General features: G+C 39.2%; 1 protein-coding gene across 1 annotated transcript in view; it reads right to left on the bottom strand.

The window, feature by feature from the left end:
• Window positions 1-11,519, bottom strand: part of CHST8 (carbohydrate sulfotransferase 8) — a 205,609-nt gene extending 194,090 nt beyond the window's left edge. The window contains exon 1 of the mRNA XM_026652869.1: window positions 11,320-11,519. Coding sequence (XP_026508654.1) covers window positions 11,320-11,479 — 160 coding nt within the window. The 5' untranslated portion in view covers window positions 11,480-11,519. The remainder of the gene's footprint in view (window positions 1-11,319) is intronic.
• Window positions 11,520-12,172: the final 653 nt, after the last annotated feature.

Genomic DNA, 12,172 nt, shown 5'->3' with positions numbered 1-12,172 from the left:
GCCCTTTGTGTACTATAGACAAAGCCAAACAACTGGGCTAATTGCTGTAAACGAGCTAATTATCTACCAGCTGAGAGATGATAAACAATTGTATCTCCTCTTCCCCCTTGCCATGTAGACTTTTTGGTCCTGTCTGAGTTAATGGCTATCTGCTTCTCTCTCCTGTCCCCTAACAAGTAGGGTTAGAAAATTACCTCATCTAGGCTTTGATTCAGTAAAACACTTAAGCACATGCTTGAGACCCATTGCAGTTAATGTTTAAATCAGCACAGGCTTAAGTACTTTGCTGAATCAAGGTCCAATTTAACATGCTGTTCCCCACTTGTTTGCAGGGCACATCTTCATTAGGTTTCTAAATGCTCTTCTTAATTAATGGGAACTTTGGGTGTACCAGGAATTCTGAATCAGACCTTCCATCCACAGAACCACAGACTAAATTCTTCAGATAACTGTCTAATTGTCACCACTGGAATTCAAATGGGTCACAAGCCAAATCATGACAGTTTGGGCAGTTAAAGTTTATTTCCTTTCCTCATATTTTCAGCTCTAGGTTTCCAGTCTCATAAGGAGTTATTACATTACTAAATTAAAATAATAAATCCTAGATTGTCCCAAGCAGTAAACAATGTCCAGTGCCTATGGGTAATGGCCAGACATTGTCATGCAATGCACCAATGAAAAGATAAAAGTATCCTGATTAGAAAATAGAACCACTTAAGAAAAGGAACAAGCCATCTCAACATGAGGATGGAAAATTTCACCCCAGCCTCTCCACTTTGCCATTCAAGTCATTCATTGCTCCTAAAAGGAACTTGGTGGCTCTTGGATTCTTTAGAGTCTTAGCTCCTGGAGCAGACACCTGACTTCACTGTTTCCCCTGAATATGTACATCAGCTGCCCAGCATGCTTAACCTTCATCATTTTGAGGGACCCACAGTCTGAACTCGGGGTGCTCAACTAATGTGCTGCCAAGAGCAAAAGCACCACAAAGCCAGCCTCTGACAAGAGTTTAAAATTAAATGTGTCGTTTTCAATTGCAAGCCCTTGGGAAGCAGGCACAGAAGCCCAACAGAGTTGACTTTGTGAAGATTTTAATAGACAGATTTTATCTGCTTTGAAGAAGAGGGAAGAAAATTTAGTGAGTTTCTGAACAGAACCGGCACAAAACAGTATAATGGCCACGCTCTAGCAAGTCTCCTCTGAATCACCACCAGCACCTCCTGCAGTGATTCATTACAAAATGGGACAAAGATAGGGTTCCGTCCTGCAAGGTGCTGAGTATTCTGACCTTGATCCTGCAAAAGACTTTAAGCACATGAGTAGTCCCAATTAACCAATTAAGCTCATCCCCTGCTATAGAACAAGCTGCCCCCCTTAAAAGAGATGGAACTAACATGCCATTTGCTGCCATCACATAGTTCAGTCTGCTTGGGTGTTCTACCCCTTCTCCCACCTTGCATCTGTCCTGTCTATTTAGAGTGTTTTGGGGGCAGGGACCATCTACTGCTCTGAGTTTGTACAGTGCCTAGCACAATGGGACCTCATTCTTGGCTGGCCCTTCAGCACTATTGTAATAATAATTCAATGGGACTACTCATGTGCTTAAAGTTAAAACCAGGCTCAAGCACTCTGCTGGGCTGAGGCTAGAATGTTCAGCAGCTTGCAGGATCGAGCCTGTAGAAAATACAAGTGGAGACAATTCAATGTATTGCATAAATCAGTTAGAGACTTACCCACTGAAGTTGGGTTTTAGATCCAGCCCCTAGGGAGTAATAAATCATTATTCACTTCCAAATGAAAATCTACTATTTAGTTAGACAAAATGACAATCAGCCATAACCACTACTGATGTAGGACCTATACAAAATCAATTATTTGGCCTCTTCTGCTCCCCTCATTGGTGCTAAAGCAATAGTTAATCGAGACTGACGATCCAGGTGTACAAACAAAACAGTAATAGAAAAAAAGAGCCGCTTTAATTTCAAGCTCCACTAGAAACATGAAGGGAAAATGAATGTTTATCAAATGAGAAAGGGTGACCCTGGTGGAGGGATAAGGTTTTGTTTAAGCTTTTAGGAGAAAGTTAAGAGCACTGAGAAATGGAAACAGTATAAAAAAAATTAAAATGGCACAATTAGAAATACACTTGAAAATGTTTTTTAATTTAGTTACAATTGTTTAAAATTATGTCCACATGTGAAACACAGCTGAATTCATTAACTGCTGACAAATGGGAGGAAACTTGCTTTCACTATCACATTGTCTATGCAAATTATACAAACTCTTTTTTTTTTTAAATAAAAATGTAATGGAGTGAAAATTAAGGACTGTTGATCAGCTTTTGTAATTTTCTGTAACTTCTTTTGAAATCTTTGGAAAGGGTCTTTAGAGGATGCCGGGTGATTGTTTAGAAACATGCTTTCATAAAGCCGTCATTCTTACATTTTTCTGACACATCACAGCATTGTTGATTTTGCCTATGTCATGTTGCCAAGCACCATAACTGAATGCAGCTCAACTATGGCAGGTCGCTTTTGATTTTGCCCGACATAACAAAGAGGTGTCAACTGCTGAAGGCTTATAAAAAAACAAACCTTCTTTAACAAGTCAGTTTCTAGGAGTCACTACGCACAGCAAATGGCGGCGGGGGGGAACCTGCGGAAGCTGCAAGTTGAGGGCTTCTGCTCAGTTCCAGCATACTGGCTCTCCCATAGCTAAGCCATATTTGATAGAAAATTACAAAAATATTAAGCACTTTCCTGAGATCACATTATCAATAACTGCTGTAGTTGTCACATGGTGGTTATGGAATCAGGACTGAGAGGAGGTGACCAAGTGACCATGAAGGTGAAGGCAAGTGGTCTATGAGACAATCTCTCTATTGTGTTCCAACACAATGAAAACAATTGGGAATGCCTGTTCTGGGCTCTAGCCTGCATATCTCCTGTTTAAAAACTCTACTGTCAAAAAGTATCAAAAAGATACTTACTTTGTATCTACTTAACCAACTTTATGACCTTATTGTAGATAGCAACTATGTGGGAACTGGCACAACTTTGCTTCAACATCTAAACGGGTCATAGTCAGTCAAAACCAGAACCATTGCTAGCATCAAGGAAAGAAGATGAATCATATCCACAATGGTGTGTAGACTACAGCATTCCCAGGACTAGTGCTTACCTCAATGCTGATGCGTGTAGGTCTTTCTCTTTCAATCAGAATAATAGCAAATTGATTGGATCAAGATTTAAAGGCAGAAAGGAAGAAGCTTCTTACTATGGGAAAATCTCAGTCAAAGATGACTAAGGCAGAGAGGAGAAGAATGGCAAATGTGGCTGTAGAAGGTGCATCCATTCTTTGAACTAATTCCATATATTTACTATTACTGCCTCTTCTGGTTAAAAAATGTAGCCTGGAGTACATTCATCTGATATACAGTTACCAGATTATTTTGCATATGGTTTGGATGGATGCTAGAGGCAGGTTAGATTTATACCAGAGAAAAGTTGTAAACTGCAGCCACATTAGTTTTGAAATTATATTTTATTTTCAATTGCATTGTCATGGATAAAAAAATTTCTAGTATGACTAACAAGTAGTGCAATGTACAGTAGGATAATATTATGGAAATGCACAGTTATCATGGAGTGATATATGCAGGACTGTAATTTGTAAGTAACAAGGTGTAGGTGTGTGTGTGTGTGTGTTCTGAATAAGTGATTAAGAAAGAGAGAATTACAATGCAGCGGCAATATTGGTCTTTGCTCTAAGGCTGCTGTGATATATAGTCAGACTGCTGCACTATGGCTCCCCTGTGCACTGATTTTTATTATAACAATTACCCTCTCCTCTTCCCCCCGCTCTCTTTTCCCCTATCTCCACTGGTGAAGCAGAAAATGAAAATAAGGCAGTATTGTGTTGTAAGAGTTGACTGGATGAAGCAATGATAGTACAGTTACTGCACAGACTCAACGATTCTGCCAAGTTGTATGGTTCTTGGGCTTGTTTTTGTTAGTTTGTGCCTGGTAGCTATATTAACTAACTATAGTTAATAGTGCACAGCAATTTTCATTCTACCCCCGTTTGCACATCTTGGTAACTTTTGGGATGAATTTTCCACACTCAATCTGTTTCTAAAGGTGTTTGTCTTCTGACTTCAGTCTCCAGAGGAAAAAGCTTTCCATAAAGTCATAGATGCGGTAGTTGGTTCAACTTTACAGCAGTGGTCCTAGTATTGATTACCATAGTTCTGTCGCCAGGCCATTGACTGGCTCTTCCAGAGTTCACAAATTTTTAGCCCAGTCCTAAATTTTTAGCCTCAGTTCCATTTAGATCAACTGCATTGACTCTCAGGTGACACAACAACTTAGTTTTTCCTAGTTATCTACATTTGTAAGTTGCACTTTCACGACAGAGACTGCACTATCACAGCTGTCCCAGATTTGAGTTCTGACTAGTTTTAAGAGTCTGAAATAAACATTGTCTGCAGGCACTAACCACAGTGTTAAAGTGGCATTATATCAGCTTCTTCATTATAAATCCCAGTCGTTGGGGAGCATGTCGTTTTCTGAAGAGGTTTACTGCTGAGTACAGTAATGATGGATAGGCCGTCCTGCTGGCTCATTGTAAGGCTCCAAGACAATGAGAGCAGTGGCAATTACTGAATATTTCACACAAATGTAAAATCTTTCAGTGTTTAATCCCCCATCATGGGCAGGGGATTTATATTTGTAAGTCTTGATAGCAGTCAGGGGAATTTAACTTATAACTTGCTTGTGCACCACTAGGAAAATGTATCTTGATTTACCCCAAAGTTTCCTTTCTGCTAGCAAGGGTCATAAAGGCACCCTTTAACTGTTTAATAATAATAACGAGGGCTGTTGATTAATTGTAGTGAAGTCACGTGATTAAAAAAGTTAATCGCAATTAATCATAGTTTTAATCGCACTGTTAAACAATAGAATACCAATTGAAATTTACTAAATATTTTGGATTTTTTCTACATTTTCATATAGATTGTATTCTGTGTTGTAACTGAAATCAAAGTGTATATTATTTTTTATTACAAATATTTGCACTATAAAAATGATCAAAGGAATAGTATTTTTCAATTCACCTCATATATGATAATATAAGTACTATAGTGCAATCTCTGTCATGAAAGTGCAACTTACAAATGTAGATATTTTTGTTACATAACTGCACTCAAAAACAAAACAATGTAAAACTTCAGAGCCTACAAGTCCACTCAGTCCTACTTCTCGCTCAGCCAATCACTAAGACAAACAAGTTTGTTTACATTTACAGGAGATAATGCTGCTCCCTTCTTGTTTACAATGTTACCTGAAAGTGAGAACAGGCATTTGCATGGCACTTTTGTAGCCAGCATTGCAAGGTATTTATGTGCCAGATATGCTAAACGTGTGTATGTCCCTTCATGCTCTGGCCACCATTCCAGAGGACATGTTTCTATGCTGATGACGCTCGTTTAAAAAAAAATGTGTTAATTAAATTTGTGACTGAACTCCTTGGGGGAGAACTGTATGTCCCCTGCTCTGTTTTATCCACATTCTGCCATATATTTCATGTTACAGCAGTCTCGGATGATGACCCAGCATGTTGTTCCTTTTAAGAATACTTTCACTGCAGATTTGACAAAATGCAAAGAAGATACAATGTGAGATTTCTAAAGATAGCTACTGCACTCGACCCAAGGTTTAAGAATCTGAAGTGCCTTCCAAAATCTGAGAGGGACAAGGTGTGGAGCATGCTTTCAGAAGTCTTAAAAGAGCAACACTACAGAACTCGAACCACAAAAAAATAAAATCAACCTTCTGCTGGTGGCATTTGACTCAGATGATGAAAATGAACATGCGTCGGTCTGCATTGCTTTGGATTGTTATCAAGCAAAACCCGTCATCAGCATGGATGCATGTCCCCTGGAATGGTGGTTGAAGCAGGAAGGGACATATGAATCTTTAGCACATCTGGTACGTAAATATCTTGCGATGCTGGCTACAACAGTGCCATGAGAACACCTGTTCTCACTTTCAGGTGACATTGTAAACAAGCAGCGGGCAGCATTATCTCCTGGAAATGTAAACAAACTTGTTTGCCTGAGCAATTGGCTGAACAAGAAGTGGGACTGAGTGGACTTGCAGGGTCTAAAATTTTATACTGTTTTATTTTTGAATGCAGGTTTTTTTTTTTACATAATTCTACATTTGTAAGTTCAACTTTCATGATAAAGAGATTGCACGTCTGTACTTGTATTAGGGGAATTGACAAATACTATTTCTTTTGTTTTTTTTATAGTGCAAATACTTGTAATCAGAAAGAAATATAAAGTGAGCACTGTACACTTTGTATTCTGTGTTGTAATTGAAATCAATATTTGAAAATGTAGAAAACATCCAAAAATATTTAAAAAATGGTATTCTATTATTGTTTAACAGTGCAATTAATTGTGATTTTTTTTATTGCTTGGCAGTCCTATATTAATAATTAATAATGTAATTGCACTTATATATAGTGCCTATCAGCAGAAGTTCTCTAGACGTATAGAAGGTTTGCTGAGATTCCGTGACAGGGCATTACATTTCTTTACTTCCTCCATGACCATCTCATTTTCATACCAATTCTCAATACAAGGCCCCCTGCACCTGACGTTCAGCATAATAACACTCTCCATAAAAGCCCGTTAAGTGTCTATCATAAGTGAAGTTACTGTCTCTGTAATGACTAGAGAAATATGTATTGAATTCAGTGTATTGGCTTGGGAAATCTGTTTTGTCCACGATAAATGGCTGTCTGTCACAGCCATGTCTGTTCAGAGTGAAGTGCATTACATAAATATAACTATACAGACAGAATATTTGTCAATCAGCAAAAAAGGCTATACACCCACTATCCAGGGCACATATACTTTGTAAGCATTGGTTTCCAATAGATAAATGTAATCAAGGTTTATATGTTCACAGAAGCCAACAGGATGGGATTGTTTCACTCGAAAGATCAGAAGAAAATTGTAACTAATGTTGTGGAAAATTACTTTGATATTGCTTTCTCAGTACAGCATCACAATTAGGTAGCAATGTGAAGCACGGGGAAAGAATAAATGAATAGTAACAAATCAACACAAACAGCTAATGTCAGGCGTACTTTGCTCAGTGAAAGTAATGTAAGCATTACTTAAAGTTTTATGACTGTAGTTTTATACTGGTTTAAATAGTACATCAAGGTTTTGCCATCATGCTTGCTTGGACTAAAACAATAAAGAACAATTTCTGGAAGAGACAGATAAAACTAAAGTACCAACATATTTTTATTAATCTTGTTTCTGAAGTTACACTATTCCAAATTAAAGACGACTGAACATATTAGCAGTGAGAAATGTCTGCTTGGTCAATGCAAAATTCTACTGTGCTTCTTTTTTTGGGTGAAAAAATGTTCTTTATTGAATTTCACACAGCATTGCAGATGAGATTGTAAATGCATTCAGCTACATAGTAACTACATGGGAAATACAAAAGCAAAGACCAGTAAACAAAACTTTGTCGTATAGAATCTGTTGGCCTAAATAATATAATGACACATACATTTATTCAGTTCTATTGAGGGACCAATTATGTAAGCAAATTACAGCAATATCCTGTTTCTAAAAGAAACTAATATTTTTAGGAGCTATTCTGAGGGAGGGAGGGAAAACATCGTTTTAAGCACACCTGGTGTTTCTCTCTTGACTGATTTCCATAGAACACAGTGCACAATAAGGAAACATGGTAATTCCTCTTTTAATGAAATGAACAGTGTCTTTTCTATGTTCTACCAAGTGCCTATTGTGCTTTAGGGACAATTGCCCTGATTTTCAGTGGAGCTGAACATGTGAAGCTCCTGAGTCTAGTGGCAGCTGAAGGTGCCTGCATTTCTGAAAATCAAACCATGTAACTATTTTATAAATATCTTTCTCTCAGGGGGTATGCTCTTCTCTCCATCTGACGTCCATTAATGTAAATGGGAGTTGGGTGAGTGAATCAAGCAAGAGATTAGACAATTTTGGAAGTAACAGCCCCCCTTAGAATAGTCATTTTACAACCATACACAGCAGGGCCGGCTTTAGCAGGTGCGGGGCCCCACGCCGGGACGCGAATTGTCTCGCACCCCCCCCCGCCCCAACTCCGCCCCGGCCCCCTCCCTTTCCCATTGGATCCCTCCCCAAATCCCCGTCCTGGCCCCGCCCCCTCACTGCCCCACTGGATCCCTCCCCAAATCCCCGCCCTGGCCCCGCCTCTTCCCCAGCACGTCGCATTCCTCCTCCTCCCCCGTCCCTCCTAGGCTTGCGCTGATCAGCTGTATGGTGGCACAAGTGCTGGAGGGAGGGGAGAGAAGCAGGACGCGGCTTTTTTTTTCCCCGCTCCGCCAGCAGCCCCGGACGTTGCGGGGCCCTCTTAGGCACGGAGCCCCATTCTGGGGAATCAGCCGAATCGGCTTAAAGCCGGCCCTGATACACAGGACCCTGCCCATGAGAATCTAGTAAGTTATTGAGATAGTTTCATCTCTGAGGATGCTTCTGTTCAAACCTTGATTGGTGTCTCAAGTGTAAATGGGTTGGGCCTCATCCGGTTCTTTATGTCTATCTCAAAAATCATTTCATAGTTGGTCACAATCAGCAGTCAGTGCTTGAGAGGCTCATGATTGGAAGAGCAATGGTCCAATAGGTCAGGACTAAGAGGCAATGGTAGAGAAGCATGGGAAAGCTTACACAGGGCTAGTTGAAGCCAGTGCTGTAAAGTTCTTGACTTTCATAAGCAGAACGCAAACCAACAATTTTTTTAAAAATTATGAAATTCTGATGTCCAACCGGTAGTAACCAATGGCATCAAGAACAGATCAATACTGCAGGTGTAACTCCCACCTAGTGTGCTTGTTGCATCTATTTTTTTGTGTGCAAATAAAACCCCATATTTGCTAGAGTCAAAACTTTTCCACCTGGAACTTTATATTGTACATCCGAGGATTGAATTTAATCCCAACAGGCTACAGAAAAAGAAAATTTTCTTTTATTTTAGAGGGAGTTGTCCAGGGTTATTGTGGAATTAATTTTCATGCACCTACCTATTCTTTCGAAATATTTCATGCTTAACATGAGTTCTGTTTATTTAAGGAAAAGTTAATTACAAATGTGAATACTTTTCACGGGGGATTTTGTTATTGTTGTAGTACAGAATGAAGGCAGAGCCTTGCTACTTAACAACCCTATTTTGCAGACATGATCTAAGTCTTAGAGAACTGTGTGATGAACATTGCCATTGGATTGGAGAGTATGCTGCTGTGATGGGTCAGTTCCCTGGCCACAAACCCTTTCACCCTTGAGCCATCTCCTCCACATCTCCAGAGCTTAATCCCATGGAGGTCCTTCCACAGGGAAAAGGAGAAACATTGCCATGTCGGAGATGCTGTCCCACTGCTATATCTGCTGTGGTTTTGGCTCATCCTCCATTTGCAGAGATGACATGACCCAGAATTAGAGTTTGTTACACAGACTTCTTTTTGAATTCATATAATATTAGGAAATAACTATAGCATATCTGGTTTTCTCCTATATTACTAACAACAGTGGGTCATCTACTTTCACTGTAAAAACCAAAACATATTATTAGGTGAAGAATACAAGCCCTTGATAAGCTACTTTGTGTCTAGGTATTGCAGGTGTCTGCAAAAACTGTGGGCCAGTTCCTACATTCTGTGTACCCTCAACTAATCCAGTGAGCTGGGCTATTACAACGAGCACATGATGTCATAATCTGTTTCAAATGTTTCTTCTTATTGCCCTGTTCTCTTTCAAATGTGTACACGCAGCTTCCATAGACTTCAAATGGATTTATAGGCACATATCTTAGAGCAGAATTTAGCCCATTATGTCAGTTCAATATGTAAGTTGTTTTGCATTTAAATATACAAAATTATATTAAAAAAAAAACAAGTGACGTGACTGGCAAATCCTCCTCTTTCAATCAATTGCACAGTTTTGATTCATTATTCCACAGTTTTGGCTGAGTGGCTGCTTTCAAAATTAGAGTGCAATTGGTCTAAATAACAAATATATTAATGTTTAAGTATGTTTGATGATACAGAGACAAGCACTTAATAAGCCTGGATGCAGAGGGTAGCACTTAATGTAATGACAATTACAGGATTCTGTGTGTCAGGGCGCAGCTCCTTTAACATGATAGCAGTATTTTGCCTTTAAAATATACAAAATATAACCAACTGCACATTAATTGTGACAAGCAAACAGAAATAATATTTAATCAAATGAACACAGTATAAAAGAACACAATGGACCAAACTCGGCCCTCTGTTATACCAGAGTGAATCTAGAGTAACTCCATTGGCATCCCTCTGTCTAGGATTTTATACTGCTTACTGTATGCTCACCACTGAGGTATCATATGTAACCGAGGGCTTGTCTAACTGGCTCCGCAGTGCAGGTTACAGGGGTGTGAGCTGCAGCACATATTAAAGTATTGCTCTGTAACTTCCCCAGGTAGACCCTGCTAGTGTTAGTTAAAACGTACCTACTTCACATTAACATAGTTCCGACTGGTGGACGTTTTAGTTCACACTAACAGGGTCTACAATGGGGCAGTTACAGAGAAACACTTCAGTGCATGCTGCAGCTCTACATGGGGGCATATGGGGCAATGTAGACAAGCCCTTTGTCAACATGAATCCCATGCTTATATCTGTGCATACCCGTCAACTGTCCCTCATTGTGAAGGACATCACTCATTTTAGTCCCAAAGTTACCTACTTTCCACAGAGATATGGACTCCTCAAAGTCTCATTGTTGAAAATTATTACATCAGAAATAATGAATCATGAGTTATTCACACTAAAGTACTGAATCGCACAACATTTTCAGTTTCTTGAGTGACTAATTTTCATGTGTCCCTCATTTTGGGTCTGTCTCTCACAATGCACCCCACTGGGCAATGGCAGGTTGGGTGGCATGTATCTGTATGGGTGAAGTGAGTGGAGTTATTGTGAATCTACACCAGTGTAACTGAGAGCAGAATTTGCCCCAATTCAAGCTGACATCCTTGACAAAGCAAACATTCTCGCATAACCTGACATTCTTTATTGAGTCTGATTTTTAAGCAAGATTTATTCTGAGCAAATATTTAGTCCCAGGGTTGGCCTTATAAAAAATGAAATATTAGTCCCAGAGAACATTTATGCTCACATCACTTTTGTAACGTATGTAAAGAGTGTCAAAGATACAGGACAAAATTACTGGATAGAAATTGGAATGCTAACCTGGTGTCTGCTGATGAACTATGTCTTCTGGATCCTGCAGATGAATGAAGACGACAAGCCCCGCTGCTCCAAACAGCAAGATGAAGGAGAACATACACGTCAGCCTCATAATTATTGTTCTCAAACCAATCCACTGTTGACCCAGGAAAATGAACTGCATGCAATCTCCAAGACACACTCTTCACTCATAGTCTCATCTTCTCAGCTGCCATTCCATTATAATACCATCTACAAGAGGTAAAAAGATAACACACCCACATACAACATTTATTTTTCAATATCCCTTTGTAAAGACAGGTTGATTTTTTTTATTGAGAGCTAATAGTTGATCTACATATCACCCCAGTGAATCTAATTGCACGTATCTGGTAAATTTCTTCCCCATTAGTTTGTTTTTAATAAGGTATATATCACTTTGTGTTTTCCTCTTGTTTAGAGGAAAATGTGGAATATTAAAAAAAAGTATAATTTGGGGAAAATGATCATACAGTGGAATGTACTTGCACAGAACCCCCCTTTTAACAGCCTGTTTGTTCCAACTGAAGCATGTGTCACTTTTTATTTTTCACTTGTTAAACAATATGAAAACATAAAGGGTGACAATGTGGGGAAAATGATCGCATGAGCTGCATCTTGCATAGAAAACACGGAGAGAATGACAGAAACAGTTTGCAGGTTTCTGCATCATTCAATAGGAAAATGAGTTTTCTAAAACAGCCTGTACTGTAGGCCAAATATGCATCCCATTTATAAATCTAGGTGGGCATATTGACCTAAGGAAGCTGTGTATCCTAAGAGAAGTAATGACCCAGGTGCTTGGGTCATCTTTAACTGGCTTGGACAAAACACCCAG

The sequence above is a fragment of the Terrapene carolina genome, unplaced genomic scaffold (genome assembly GCF_002925995.2).
Source record: "Terrapene carolina triunguis isolate 2854851 unplaced genomic scaffold, T_m_triunguis-2.0 Scaffold130, whole genome shotgun sequence".
NCBI classification, from domain to species: Eukaryota; Metazoa; Chordata; order Testudines; family Emydidae; genus Terrapene; species Terrapene triunguis.
This window is presented reverse-complemented; position numbering and strand designations above follow the sequence as displayed.